Source organism: Anser brachyrhynchus, assembly GCF_964034855.1.
Source record: "Anser brachyrhynchus genome assembly, chromosome: 4".
NCBI classification, from domain to species: domain Eukaryota; kingdom Metazoa; phylum Chordata; class Aves; order Anseriformes; family Anatidae; genus Anser; species Anser brachyrhynchus.
In genome coordinates, this window is record NC_137698.1 from 35,947,286 (window position 1) to 35,960,604 (window position 13,319).

At 38.4% G+C, this 13,319-nt stretch overlaps 1 protein-coding gene across 7 annotated transcripts in view; it reads left to right on the top strand.

Annotated features, from left to right (window-relative positions):
- The window catches only part of SLC10A7 (solute carrier family 10 member 7), a 151,915-nt gene that overhangs the window by 119,448 nt on the left and 19,148 nt on the right, over positions 1 to 13,319 (top strand). For 4 of the 7 annotated variants that reach the window (XM_080588679.1, XM_080588695.1, XM_080588694.1 and 1 more), the window contains 3 exons: positions 665 to 830; positions 3,830 to 3,881; positions 5,423 to 5,496. In XM_080588679.1, coding sequence (XP_080444805.1) covers positions 665 to 830; positions 3,830 to 3,881; positions 5,423 to 5,496 — 292 coding nt within the window. Of the gene's footprint in view, positions 1 to 664; positions 831 to 3,829; positions 3,882 to 4,088; positions 4,165 to 5,422; positions 5,497 to 9,380; positions 12,691 to 13,319 lie in introns of those variants that run through there. The other 3 variants (XM_080588697.1, XM_080588696.1, XM_080588685.1) reach the window with 3 other exon arrangements.

Sequence of the window (13,319 nt, forward strand, 5' to 3'; positions counted from 1 at the left end):
TAGAGTAGGTTTGCTTGTTTTCATGTGTTAATTCTCGTATTCTGAAAGCGTGCAAATGGCATTTGTCTTTGGATTTACAAAAACTCTAGATATTCAGAGTTTGAATTATTTAAAGTCCCACAACACATGCACTTTTGCTTTTCAAGCTTGAGTTATAATTTAATTAAAAACTTCTGGTGCATCGCTAGCTATTTAAATATTAAAATGTTCCATGGATCACTTTCGATTATCTACCATCATGAAATTCCTGAAGATGTCAGATTTTTAAGATTCCCAAAGTTGCACTTGGAATTGTCTGTTGATGCAATGGGGACTGTGATAATTACATACATCCATTAGTATCAGCAGAGGAGATAAACTTTGGGGAGGCTTAATGGGCATGTCTCAGTGACAGCTAGCAAAGAACATTTGGCATGATTAAGGATGGATTTGAATGTACTTGAAAATATACTCTCATTATGGACGCCCAGTGGAAGTTGCACTACAAATGTTAAATTCCCCAGAAGAAGAGTTGTGTGGCAGGGAAGCTTTGAAATCCACTGTGGCCGTCATCCAAATTACTCTCTTCTCTTTGTGTCTTTCCGCTGTCAGATTCACTTTGTGATGCCCAACTTGGTTCCCTGCATCTTTGAAAAGAGGCAACCTGTTGATTTCTGTGTTTCAGATTGTCCGAAGATACATCAGGGACTGGCTTGAAAGGAAGAAGCCTCCATTTGGCGCTATCAGCAGCTGTGTGCTCCTGATGATCATCTACACCACATTCTGTGATACTTTTGCCAATCCAAATATCGACCTTGACAAATTTAGCTTGATCGTAATAGTGTTCATAAGTAAGTTCAGTCTTAAAACATATTATTTATCAGTGATTCATGGGTGCAATGAGCTATATGTATTGCAAAGGATGGGGCTGGGGTAATGCTGAAATGGGGCTAGAGCTTGTACTTTTAATGTGTCTAGCAAAATAGATTACCAGACTTCTTAGGGGCTGGATGCTTTTAGGAGATTGAGTAAGCATTTTGACAAGGGTGAACCCTGCTACTTAGGTGTTCCTGAGACTACTCAGTGGACCTCCCCTTGTAAAGGGGCATGGTATTACTTTCCAAGTGTTTCTGACTGTTCTGATTTGCCTTCTTGTTTTTTAAACAGCCATATTTGCACAAATGAGACATTCCAAACAGAAAGGAAATATCTGGGTTTAAGCTGTTACTCAAAAGCATTGTTAAAACTTTTAAATAGTTCCTGACCATTTTACAAACCTAGAAACTAGTTGGGAGTTCGAAGGTGTTGATACATTTCTGTGGATGAACACATTTGGTGCAGAGTTTGTTTTAGAAGCACTCTATTCATTCAGCCTTAAATAATGCACACATGAGAATAGACTGCTGGTATCTTTGCCATCAGTTAAAAATACACTTGCAGATCACTACCTCCCAGGGAAGGACAGTGGTATACAGGCACTGTCTTCTCTCCCTGTAGGTAATTCCTGTCTTGCTTCAGACTGTGCAGAGACAGGAGTTTCAGTTTGCTTGAAGCAGAGGTAGCGATAGTATGCTACAGTATAAATCACGTTTTATGTTTTCTAAAACTGTTAGACTTTAAGAAATCAGTGCATCACTTTCCTGAAGTATGTGTATGTGCACGTTTCTGTCTAAGAAGAATCATGTATCTTATATAAATCCAACCGTCACTGAAGTCAGTGGGAAATTTGCCTCTGTACTTAGTGGGTCACTTTTTATTCCATTTTACATGTTCTAGTTGTGGCCTTTTTTTTATTATGAAACACTATATGTGTGTCAAATATTACATAGAATTATAACTGGTACTGTATAACTGCTTTATTTTGGAAGCAGAGAAGAGGGAAGCCATTCAAATGAGCTTTTGCAAAATGGAGGCAATAGTTGTTTGCACAGGCATCTGAGAAGGACCACGTGCCTAAATCAGTGTAGGATTGTCAGAGAAAAAGAGGGACATGGAAATTTCCAACTCTGACATAACATGCAGAGAAAGAGAACGAAGTAATTTCATTACTGTGATGACCACTACTTTGAAAAAAAGTTGCCTTTGAGATAAAAAGGCACATTTTTCCTTGAACAGTTGTGGAGTGGTTGCTTCCATTGCCCTTCTTTTACTTTCTTTTGACAGAGACAGCTCTGCATTTGTGCCATGTGTAATTATGTACACCACTTGCAGTACAATGCATTAAAATCATTATATATACGTTTTCGTTTCCAGTGTGCATAATTGGAGTTTCGTAGTACAAATATTAACATAAGCCTTGAAACTGCTAGGAACTTATTAGGCATTTGTTTTTGCTAAAACATTTATAAAACTGAACGATAAGGAAGTTGTGGAGATAAGTATGTATGCTATATTCTAGAAAAAAGTTTTTGAACCTACATTGGATATGTTGGCTGGATGCGTGTGTTATGTTATTACCAGGATGTGAAATTAGCACAAAGATTTTGAGATGAAACTGCATTTATTATTCTGCTGATTAATGTTGTCATGGAATTTTTATGTTAATATGCTAGCCACAGCAAAATATGCACGAGGGATAATTGGTAGTAACACATGCATATTGCTTTACAGAAGTATACGTATTAAGGGATTTTTTTTCTGTGCATGTTCAATTAATGTACTTAGCTGCAGAAATACTGTAATTCAGGAACAATGGATTGCTTCCGTAGTTCACGAAGGAAGTATTAAGTGCATGCTGAGGTGACATTTATACATCCTAGGAAACGTATGCAAGAGAATGGAAAATGTCACTGGTAATAGCTAATATCCCTGCCATGTTGCCCAGTTATAAACTGGGGTCAAAATCAAATGCATTGTCTTGGCTTGCACTACCCTCAGGGACACATTAGCCTTATTGCATTCACAAGTTTTGCAAGGAGAAGGGAGAGGACTCACCCCCAGATTCTGCTGAAAGTAAGAGCCCTCCCCCCAGCACACTCCCCCCGAAAAGGGCCGTACAGGTCATAGGGCTTCTCCTCCAGCTCTGCGGGGAGTTCCTGCCCTCCAGTGCAGAGCTGGTCTCTGCAGCCTCAGCAGCTACTCACAGCACAGCTGGGAAGCCGCCTCTGCTCCCTGAGCTCATTCCCTGCATCTCTGCAGATCGAGTGTGGGCTCTGCGTGTCCCAGAACCCCTGCGGGCATCACGTGAGCTGGCAGAGGAGTCCTCCCCTCAGGATGCACAAAACCCATCCACACTTACAAAGTTGACTGAGCTTGAATGAACAGCTGCTTTGTCTGATGTATGCTGCCCAGTTCAGGAATTAGCCTTTGTCTCAGAGGGAATTAAATGTGTATGATTATCTCCTGTTAATAGTGATCATTCATCAGGAGAGTAATATACCCACTGTGTGAGAATATTTATTGCAATCATGCTTACACATTGTACTTTCTTCTGTTAAATAGAAAGGGGGCTACATTTAAATACTTGGCAACCAAAGCACATCCAAGAGGTTTTATGTTGTTGATCCCATAAGCAAAACTAGTGAAAACAGATGTGCAGCATGCAACAGTGAATTTCTCTGTAATTCATTGTTTCAAGAAATACTTCATTCAGAAGTTACCTCGGGAAGAACTTGTGTAGTCAGAATACTAGCTCTGTCTTGGATGTGATGATACATATTGTTTTTGCAGACATGATTGTCCTAATCACCAGCCTTTAAAGGCTGTCATTGGATTTCTCTCAATTGACTTGGTCTAGCCTACCTTCTGATCTTTTCTGTGAGTGCAAAAGGCGCATACATGGTACTTGCAGAGATTTAAATGACGTTCACTTCTGTGATGCAAGTCCAGTTTTACCTTGTTTCTCTTTCAGTATTTTCTGTTCAGATGAGCTTCATGTTTTTGACCTTCCTCTTCTCTACAAGGTAAATGAGCGTCCTATAACAGAATGCTTGAATATTTTTGTGTGATATTTTGGTTTTGTGTGATACAAAAATGTGAAAGCACAGGTTTCCGAATAGGGGTGACCTCATTTTGATATTTCATATTGTCCTTACTGCATTTTCTGTTAGCATTTCATAGACTAAGAGAGCAGGACCTGAATTCTGTCCTTTCTTGTGTGTTAATTACAGAGTTGTTAAATCTCAATCAATCACTGCTATACCTCATCCACTGAAAAAAAATGGATTTGCACAGATGTCACTGAAGGTATAATTTGCCCTGCAGACATGCTGATGACATATGAGAGAGAGAACTCAGTTTGACTTTTTACATCTCAAGATGCATTTGCTGGGCTGGCAATCCACTCTTCTCTGTATATGTCAAATCTGTTACATTTATATGGTGATTCCTAAAAGGCAGTTGTCCCAAACTAACGTTTGGTATAGGTATTCTTTTTCTAAGAAGAACAGTTGTATGTACACTTCTCAAAAAACAGTACTGCAAGAATGGTGTTAGCCAAAGGCTTAGTGCATCACTTGAGCTAGTTAGAATATCCAGCACTGTCCTCTGATTTGTGCTTCCTGGAGTATTTTCCTCAGCAGCACTCTGCTGAATGTGAAGTGTCACAATATAGCAGACTCCAGACATATGCTTTATATAAATTATACAATATCTGTAAGGGGGAATCATAAAGAAAGGTGCCATGTCTTACAGCTACTTATGCTTTTTTTGGTGCCACAAGGAAATTTCTCTGTGACAAGGTCATACTGTGACCTTGGAAGGCAATTTTATATAACTTTTGAATGGCTATACTTGATCTGGAGGAAAGATCTGCCCCAACTGTAAAATCTGTAAAATGTAAAAAAATCTGTAAAACTGTAAAATGCTGTAAGTAGTAACCAGTTCAGACAGCATGATAAATATTTAGAATCTTAGAAAATTATTCCAAATTTGGACCAAAGAGTGATCCATTAACCAGTCATATACCTCTGCATGTCATTTTTCCACCTTTCCCGGCATTGCTTCCAATGTGTAAACCTTTAGATGAAGATTTTCTCTGAAGTGGAAGATAACTACCTGTTCTAAGCAATGTTTATAGTGTAGACTCAGTATACTGTCTAAATTGAGCTTCTTGTAACTGTTACATACTAGGAAAGAAAATCATAGGTCATGCTCTTTTTTATTATTTTTTTTTCACAGAGGCAAACCTGCCACTGCTGTGATATAGCATGTTTGCAAAAATAGCCCTGGCTGGAATAAAATTTGTCCTACATACTGTGTGTTCAGAATTCCTCTCTTTCACAGGGGAGCATATTCAGTAGAGAGTCTGCAACAACTGAGAAACAATTCTGCTTAAAAAAAAAATCAAACACTACTGTTCATTTGTTGGTAGAATTATTTCTGTCACTAGAACTGATCAAAGTGATGTGAACTTGCATATGGATCCTCAAAGTAATATATTTGATTGATGATGTTTTAAGAAGGTTTTTGCTATTAGAGGTTATTAAAACTCTTTCTTTTCTAGGAATGACTCTGGTTTCACACCAGCAGATACAGTGGCTATCATTTTCTGTTCCACACACAAATCCCTCACCCTGGGTAAGTCAGAAGATAAGCTTTTGAGCAAAACAACAGTAACGTTCATAGCCTGTTTTGTTGAAGAGGAAATAAAAGTAACTGTTTGCTGGCTTTTCTGCTTAAATGTTTTTCATTTCAGTGTGGCAAGTAATGCTACCAGTATGATATTAATTGTGGGATAATATTTTTGCATACATAAAATAAATGGTTATTACAGGACACGCAACGTAGTCTTTTCAGCTCAGATTTCAGGTGTATCGTTAAGACCTTATGGAAAGGTGGATTTTTCTTTCTGTTCTTATATTGCTGTTCTGTTGCCTATTCCGATATTGATAAAATTTCAGCTTTGTTACTAAAAATATTCTAAGGTATATCTTCCCAGTTTCACAATAAATTTCTTAAACCTCAAAACTAGGATGTACAAGTGAAAACAAAGCATGTAGTGTATTCAGTAATCACAAACAGATAATAGTCTTTTACTTAGTATGTGCGAAATGTATGTGTTTAAGTCTGCACATTTTGGGGGGCAGTGTTTTAATTATTAGAATTAATTTATCAAAATAATATTGAGATATTTGTCATTTAAAATCTCTTAGTGATAAGATGTTCTAGTGTAAAGTCACAAAATACTGTCTGAGAGTCCTGCTTAGAGTCACTTCATACTGCTTCATTCATTATGTTCAGTCAGTGAAATGACTAGTACTTGAATATTTTCGTGCTGTTTTTCAAAATATGAAAACATGTTTGATAGAGCATATGCAACTAAATATATGCCTTTTCAAGACATAAACACAGCTAGTGTCAATAAGGGAGTTAAGAGCTCAGCCTGAAGTAGGGGAAGAACGAGTTCAAACTTAGAGAGGTGAGATGTTTTCAGGTCAGTTTGATAAGGTAAAACTCATCTCAGGGTTCTTTGCTTCAGCCAGGCCTGTGCTGCAGAATGGTTGCAAGCATCCTTGGCAGACTGTGGGAGGTGAAGGAGTTCCTGGAATACAAGGGAAAGGCAAACATAATACCTCTTTTCGAAATGGAAATGAGGAGGGGCCAAGGAATTATAGATAGTGAGTTTAACTTAATTTCGTAGGAAACTACTGAAACAAGTAAATAATTTTAACAGTGTAGGAGGAAACGAGGAAATGAGTAAGAGTCCCATAGATTTGTCAAATGCGTACCATATCAAACCGAATTCGTTTCCTTTCACACAAGGTCCTGTGGTTTGTGGAAAAGTAGCAAAAGTTGCATGGGTTAAGAGCATCCTGGCTTTTGACACTATTGCATGGTGTTTTGGGTTCCACAGTTCAAAAACAATGTGGACCAATTGGAAGGAGATCAGAGGAGAGTGCCATAAATGACCCCAAGTCTCATAAATATGGCCCATGATAAAGGTTGAAACAACTGAGTTTATTGAGAGACAACAGCTGAAATACAGTAGTGATCTTCAAACGCATAAAAGGTTGATGCAAAGTAGGAGAAGTGACTCTTTCACAGTGGACTTTGAAAAAGGAAGAGCTTTGTTACAATGAATAAGATTGAAGCAGTCAGGGAAGCCTTACTGTAAAAAACACTTCAGCCGTGGAATATGTTGCCTATCAGTGTTGTGAAATATCTTATCATTGTAGACCAGCTTCAGTCAGGAATTAGATAAACTGGAGTTGACCCTGCCTTGGAGCAGTAGATAGATTAAATGACATTTGAGGTTCTTTCCAGCCGATTGTTCAAACTGAAGTTTCAACTAGTAAATGTGCTTGTATTCAGGAGGATGGTTATGTTTGTGTTTATAGAAAGCAACTCCACACCTAAATCATAACACACTACTGTACTTGCTGCAATATGGAGATGTATAGGAACTTAGGACACAAACATGATATTACAGAAGAAAAGTTGGTTGTATCTGACAGCACAAATGTGTAATTTGCTTCTTTCCTCCCCTGTGAAAACAGTTTTATATACACTCTATGAATACTTCTGCAGCATGTGATGGCACTGAGAAAATAACCACAAAGCCTTTTTAAAAAATATTTAAGTCCTGAAGGGGCTTGCTTACCTTCATCCAGGAAAAGCATTAGGGACTCTTCATCTCTTTCACTCGCTCTGCCAAGCATCCTCATGTAGCATCTTGACCCGCACCCTATGTGAACAGCTGAGTCGGTGCACATCTCATCTGCTAATACACTCTCCTTTTGATATTTTGTTTTCTTATCTAAAAGAGACTATTTCTAGGTTTCTAGTTTGCTTGTCTTTTTGACTTGTGTTTTCCCAATTCCAGATTACTGCTCTGATTAGCACAGCCTGAGGAGTCAGATATACTTTATATTTTGTTGCTGTCTTTGCCCAATCACAGCAACAACAAAAACAAAAAATATTTCAACCACCTTGACTTCAAGGACTCCTACAACTTCTCCTCAGCCATATATACTTTTATCTCATACAGATGTTTCATATGGATAAGTGTGCAAATTGAAACGAAAGAGAGTCATGGTGGAACACAGTATTACAGGACTGTTTCTTGGCTACAGACTGTTTCATTTGTGAGCTTCAGGACAGATTGCTTTACCTTCATCTTTGAAGAGCTTGTGTCTCAATTAAAGGCATATTCTGCTCTGTTTGGTATTAGTACCAGGTCTAGATAAGACAGAGGTGTGTAAGTACACATTTCTATGTAAATAAGGGGGATCGGGTTTTGTAAAGCCGTAGTGAGATGAGATATGCCCCTGAGCTGATGATGTAAACAAGAATTGTTAACCAGAGCAACTAGAATTTATTTCTTCACTGAAGTTGAAAGCAGAGTAGGTAAAATTAGTTCTTAAGGATCAGCCATTTCTGAATGACAGTTAAATCTATCTCTGGCAGTCGTGTCCACCCTGATCTTAGCAGAAACAAGAACAGACACATGTATTTTACCTCCTATTCTTTTGTTGTTCTGTCACATTTCTCCATGTCCAGAGGTGTTCACTATAAACCACTCAACAAGAAACCTTCTGTTCTCTTGTAGCAGAGAGAGTTTTTCTCTCTCTCAGTCATTTCAGTGCCTGAAAGCACAAACACAGCTCAGGGTCTGGTTTCATATCCATTGTGGAGCTGTGCTTTGTTTGTCTTTAAGATTCCAGTGGTAGTATATAAATGACCCCCCAACACTTGTTCTTTCACTTTGAAATTGATTTCTCTCAGCTTGGCAGGTAAAGCTCCAGATAGGTACGTCTGGTCCCTTCCCTGGGGAATTTACGATGGCACCGACAAAAGTGGGAGAAGAGCTGACAGCTTTAAAGCTTTAGAAGTGGTAATAGGAGAGGCATGAGAAGACTTTTATAAGTCACTTTCTCCCACACCATATTATGAAACCAACTAATTCCCATGCAGTGCATGCTCATGAGGCCAACTGCCACTTCCAGTGTTGAATCCATGAATAAGTGCTTGCTTTGCACGGAGATGAGTGCTGTTCCCATATGCTGGGTTTTATTTTGTAGACAGAACAGTTGACACACTTTTTGTCTCACAGATCAGAGTGCAGGGCATGTTTGTGTAAGGACAAATTACACAGGGTAGGTGCCTTTGTGTTTCTTAGTTAGGAGCACAAGCCGGTATTTCTGAATAGAGGTGGATGCTTTGGCAGTTTTTGAATACAGTACATCACACATGCAGAAAAAAATAATGTTATTTGTATTTCACGTAATGAGTGAAATGGGATATAAACTTACAAGTAGTGAAGATAAATATAGTATTCACAATGCCCTCTGGCATATTCACCCACACTTTGTTCTCTTTCTCTCCTTCCGCCTACTCACATATATGCATAGTGCATGTGAGCACACACATATGCGGACATTTGATGCATGGCTTTTATTAGTGCATTTGCCATTGATTGATTAGTACTTAGTATTAGTACTTCTTCTATTGATTGATTGCAGATGAAGTGACTATTTGACCTTTAATTATGAGCCTTGCTATTGAAAATGACATTGAGCTATGGCTTCACATAATCCATCTGGAAAGCCCGACATGATGCCATTCCCTGGAGTTCATTCAGTGAGAAGAGAAGAGGCCTCAAGGAAGTGCAAAGCTATCAGTGTGGCTCATCTAAACAATACTGCAGAGTTGTTGCTTGGACTTACATGAAAGTTGCAGCCAAGTACGGAACATTACTTTATCTTTGGCAGAGTTGGCAGAGTGAATTACTAGCCAGAAGTTACAACTCCAAAATAAAAAATTAGGATAGTCAAAAAATATTTTTAATTTACTTTGTGATACTTTTAATTTACTTTGTAAATTTATTTTATGAATAGAAAATGGAGTAGTGGTACTTATTTGGCTCTCACAAGTGCAAATGTCTGTAATGCAGGTATGATGAACAGCAGATTAGTTTAAAAAAAAACTTATAATGAAATCAGGGTATTTTGTGATGCATAGTGCATTTTTCCTTATTTGTATTTAACGATGTTGCTGTTCTTTCATTGTGGAATTCTTAAGGTAATGCAATCGAAGTTTCTAGGGTACAAAGTACTTCCAGGAAAGAATAATTTTCAAAAGAAAAGACAAAGCCCTTTGTATTGTTTTAATTTCATTCAAATTTATTTTTTTGAAATACTCAGCTACTTACTCTGTGAGTACAGAATTGATAGTCTGTCCTTGAACAATTTTTAAAAGCACTGTGTAATGCACAAGTGGATTCACAGACAGCTCAATTGTCTGTGAGCAGATCATCTAGGCTATGGATTAATCAGACCATGCCTTTCCTCAAGTTCCCCAGCTGCACAATGTGACAGTGCATCGTGCTCACATATAGCTCCAATCTGCTCACAGCTATCTAGAGTTTGCTCATGTTTTCTACAGATCTCTTTACAAGTTTTTCAGAGGTAAGTAATTATATTTGCACAACCTAAGCCACTGCTGTTTAATATTAGCTGTGTTCTTGCTTCATTTGGTTGTTCCTGTACCCAAAGTCAGTGAAATGCTGCACTAATCAAAAGCAGGCTCTTATTTTGTGGTGATAATCACCTTTTCCTTTAGACAGAAGAATGGCAAACTGTTCTAACTTGTGTTAAAATAAAAGGTAGATTTTAACAAGGAGGCCTCACTTAATTAATAATTCTGTGATAGAAGGTAAGATTGCAAAGTCAGATGCATTGCCCTAAGTGAATATTCAAGCCAAACTCTGTGGTTGCTTTTCTCTGCTCCTGGCAGAGAATTGTCCTCTAAGGTGGTTATTCACCAAGGGACGAACTGTGACTAGCAGTGAATGTGTGAATAATTCCATAAAGATGTAAAAAATAATCCTGGTTAATTGCTCTCTAAAAGTTTTCAAGAGTAAGATTTGTGATAGTATTTTCTACTTTCAAAATTTTCCTGTGAATGTTGAACAAGAGGCATTACTGCTGGTATCCTGTCATACTTCCTGGTGTTACTAGTGATTGAATTTGCAGATATTCTTACCTGTTCCAGACTTTTAATCTCATTTCCTACCCAGCTGTTAGAGTGATGTAAATGAAAATGATCTGGCTACTACTCTGACTGGAATAGGTAGGGTGTTGACCCTCAGAGAAGAAGGGAAGCCAATGTGAGAAATGTGATAGAAAGAGTGTGTCATGTGGATACCATGTCTGGGCTACGTATCCCTCACTTCTTCCAGAGGGTTAGGAACAGAAGGGCCCTCTTGATCCCATGCCTGCTTCTGAAATCCCAGGCGATTTAGTTGCTGCTAAAACCTTTCACCAGTTTTGTTAGCATGATTCTTTGGGTCAAACTGAAAAGTTTTTCTCATCTCTTCAGTTTTCACACAGCAATTGCTTGGAAGAAGCAGCAAGTCATTGGTTGGGCTTTTTCCTCTTCTCTATAGTTCACCATCTCTTTTTTCTCTGTCTCTGGAAAATAAGAACTGAGGATTTCGTATTACATGAGATGATAGGGGGGTGAGCAGAAGCACCCAAATCCACTAGACTTCTCTCCTGTCCGCATCTTTCTTCGTAGCCTAACTTGAGGGCAGCTGGATTGTCTTTCCTAGCTCATTAGTTTTGTAGAAGCAATGTTTAGTTCGTACCAAATGATATTATCAAACAGGTCATTATCATGTAATCGGCATGTAATTTTTCTCAGCAGACCCCTAAGGAAGCTGGGGAGTGCTGTTATTTCCAGTATGGCTGCCAGATCAGAATACTAGCAAAACCAAATTTAGGTTCGAGGCAAAGATTTATGTAATTGGAATAGTATACATGTTTCCTGATTGCACAGACTGCCTAATGCACCCAAGGTGACATGTCATTTTGCTGCATGTGCAAGCATTTCTCTAATACTAAGCGCACCACTCGCTTTAAGGAGACTTTCTGTGAGAAGTCAGACTGACAGTTTTGAGTAGGCTGTGGTCACTGGGATAGTCTGCATCAGAGCATATCTTTTATTTCTCCTTGCTACTCACATATGTCGCTGGGCAAGTGTCATTGCTCGTCTCCTTCATACCAGGGCATCCCAATGGGCTGTACTTTCAGGAAGGAAATGCCCTGGCAGGCCAACACGAAAGCGAGAAATGGTTTAGTCCAATGAGTTCTAGTGGCTCTCAGACACAGAGTACCTGATTCTCCGTTGCTTTTTTATCACAAGACTTGCAATGTAGCATATCTAATATATTGCAGTTTACTCAGTGTTGACCTCTTTGTGATTCCAGAAGGGAAATACTGGAGGAAATTAGGGAATCTCTTTTCCTTTCTGGCCTGAAACGTATGTTTCTTTGATTAGACTTTGAATGTGGCTAGAAATTCTGCACCAGCTCCCAGGGCTTCCTTTTCATCTGTATACTCTGCCAGTAGTAGGTTTTTTATTAATATTTAGAAAGTTTGCCTCCAGCAGTACTAAAATGTGCATCAGAGGACAACAGTTGTTTACTGTGTTTGAACTGAAGAATCTCACCCAGGAGATCTCATTCACTTGAAGTTTACATCTCTCAATCTCGACTTACAGAAAGAGATCGATGAATAACAATTGTCATTTCAGAGTTGCACCTCTCCAATTATTTATTTGGTTGTGTGTCTTCCCAGATGTACACATAATCGGATCAGACACTAAAAACCAGATTGCAGGTTTTTAATGACAGCAAGCTCGTACCTCTTTATAATAAAAAAATAAAAAAAACCCACATATCCATCTGTAAAATGATAATGACACAAGAGCCCTCCCAACCCTCCCTCCCCACCAAAAACAGTTAAAGTTAATTTATGTGCTTTAAGAAACTACATTATACTCAGCAGACAGCTGACAGGTTACCCTCGGGAAGATCCACGTTTGGACATGACTCAAGAATTTTTTTTTTACTTCAGTCTGGCAGAGGCTACAAGTGTCACCCATGCTAAAACTGTGAGTATTGAAGATGATGTTGAGTCTCCCTGAGAGAGTTGCATCTACATTTGCTGCTCTCAGTGCACCTTCTGGCAGCCAGTCTGAGCTGCTGACTCCAGACACTTCTGAAAGAGTGGGTGCAAAGACGTAAAAAAAAAAACAACACCAACAACAGCAACAAAAATTAGAAATCCTACAGTTCATGGAATTTTAGAATTTTAGGACGGGAAATAGTATCCCTTAGTATTTCTAGGTAGTGTGCTGTTTTCTCAAAATGCCTTCCCAAATGACTGGAACATTAAAGCTTTTCTGGCCTCATAGCTCTTTTTCTTGGACTCAGAAATCAGGTAAAGAGATGATTGAAGGAAAAATATGCTAGTATTCCTAACATTATTTTTTTTTCTTTGTGAAAAGAATGTTTTTTTGTTTTATCATTTATAATGAATTTGTGGTATCATGTTTTCCTTTGCGTCAAAGCTTCAGGAGAAAAAGACTTTAAAAAAAATCTAATTAGAAGATATGAA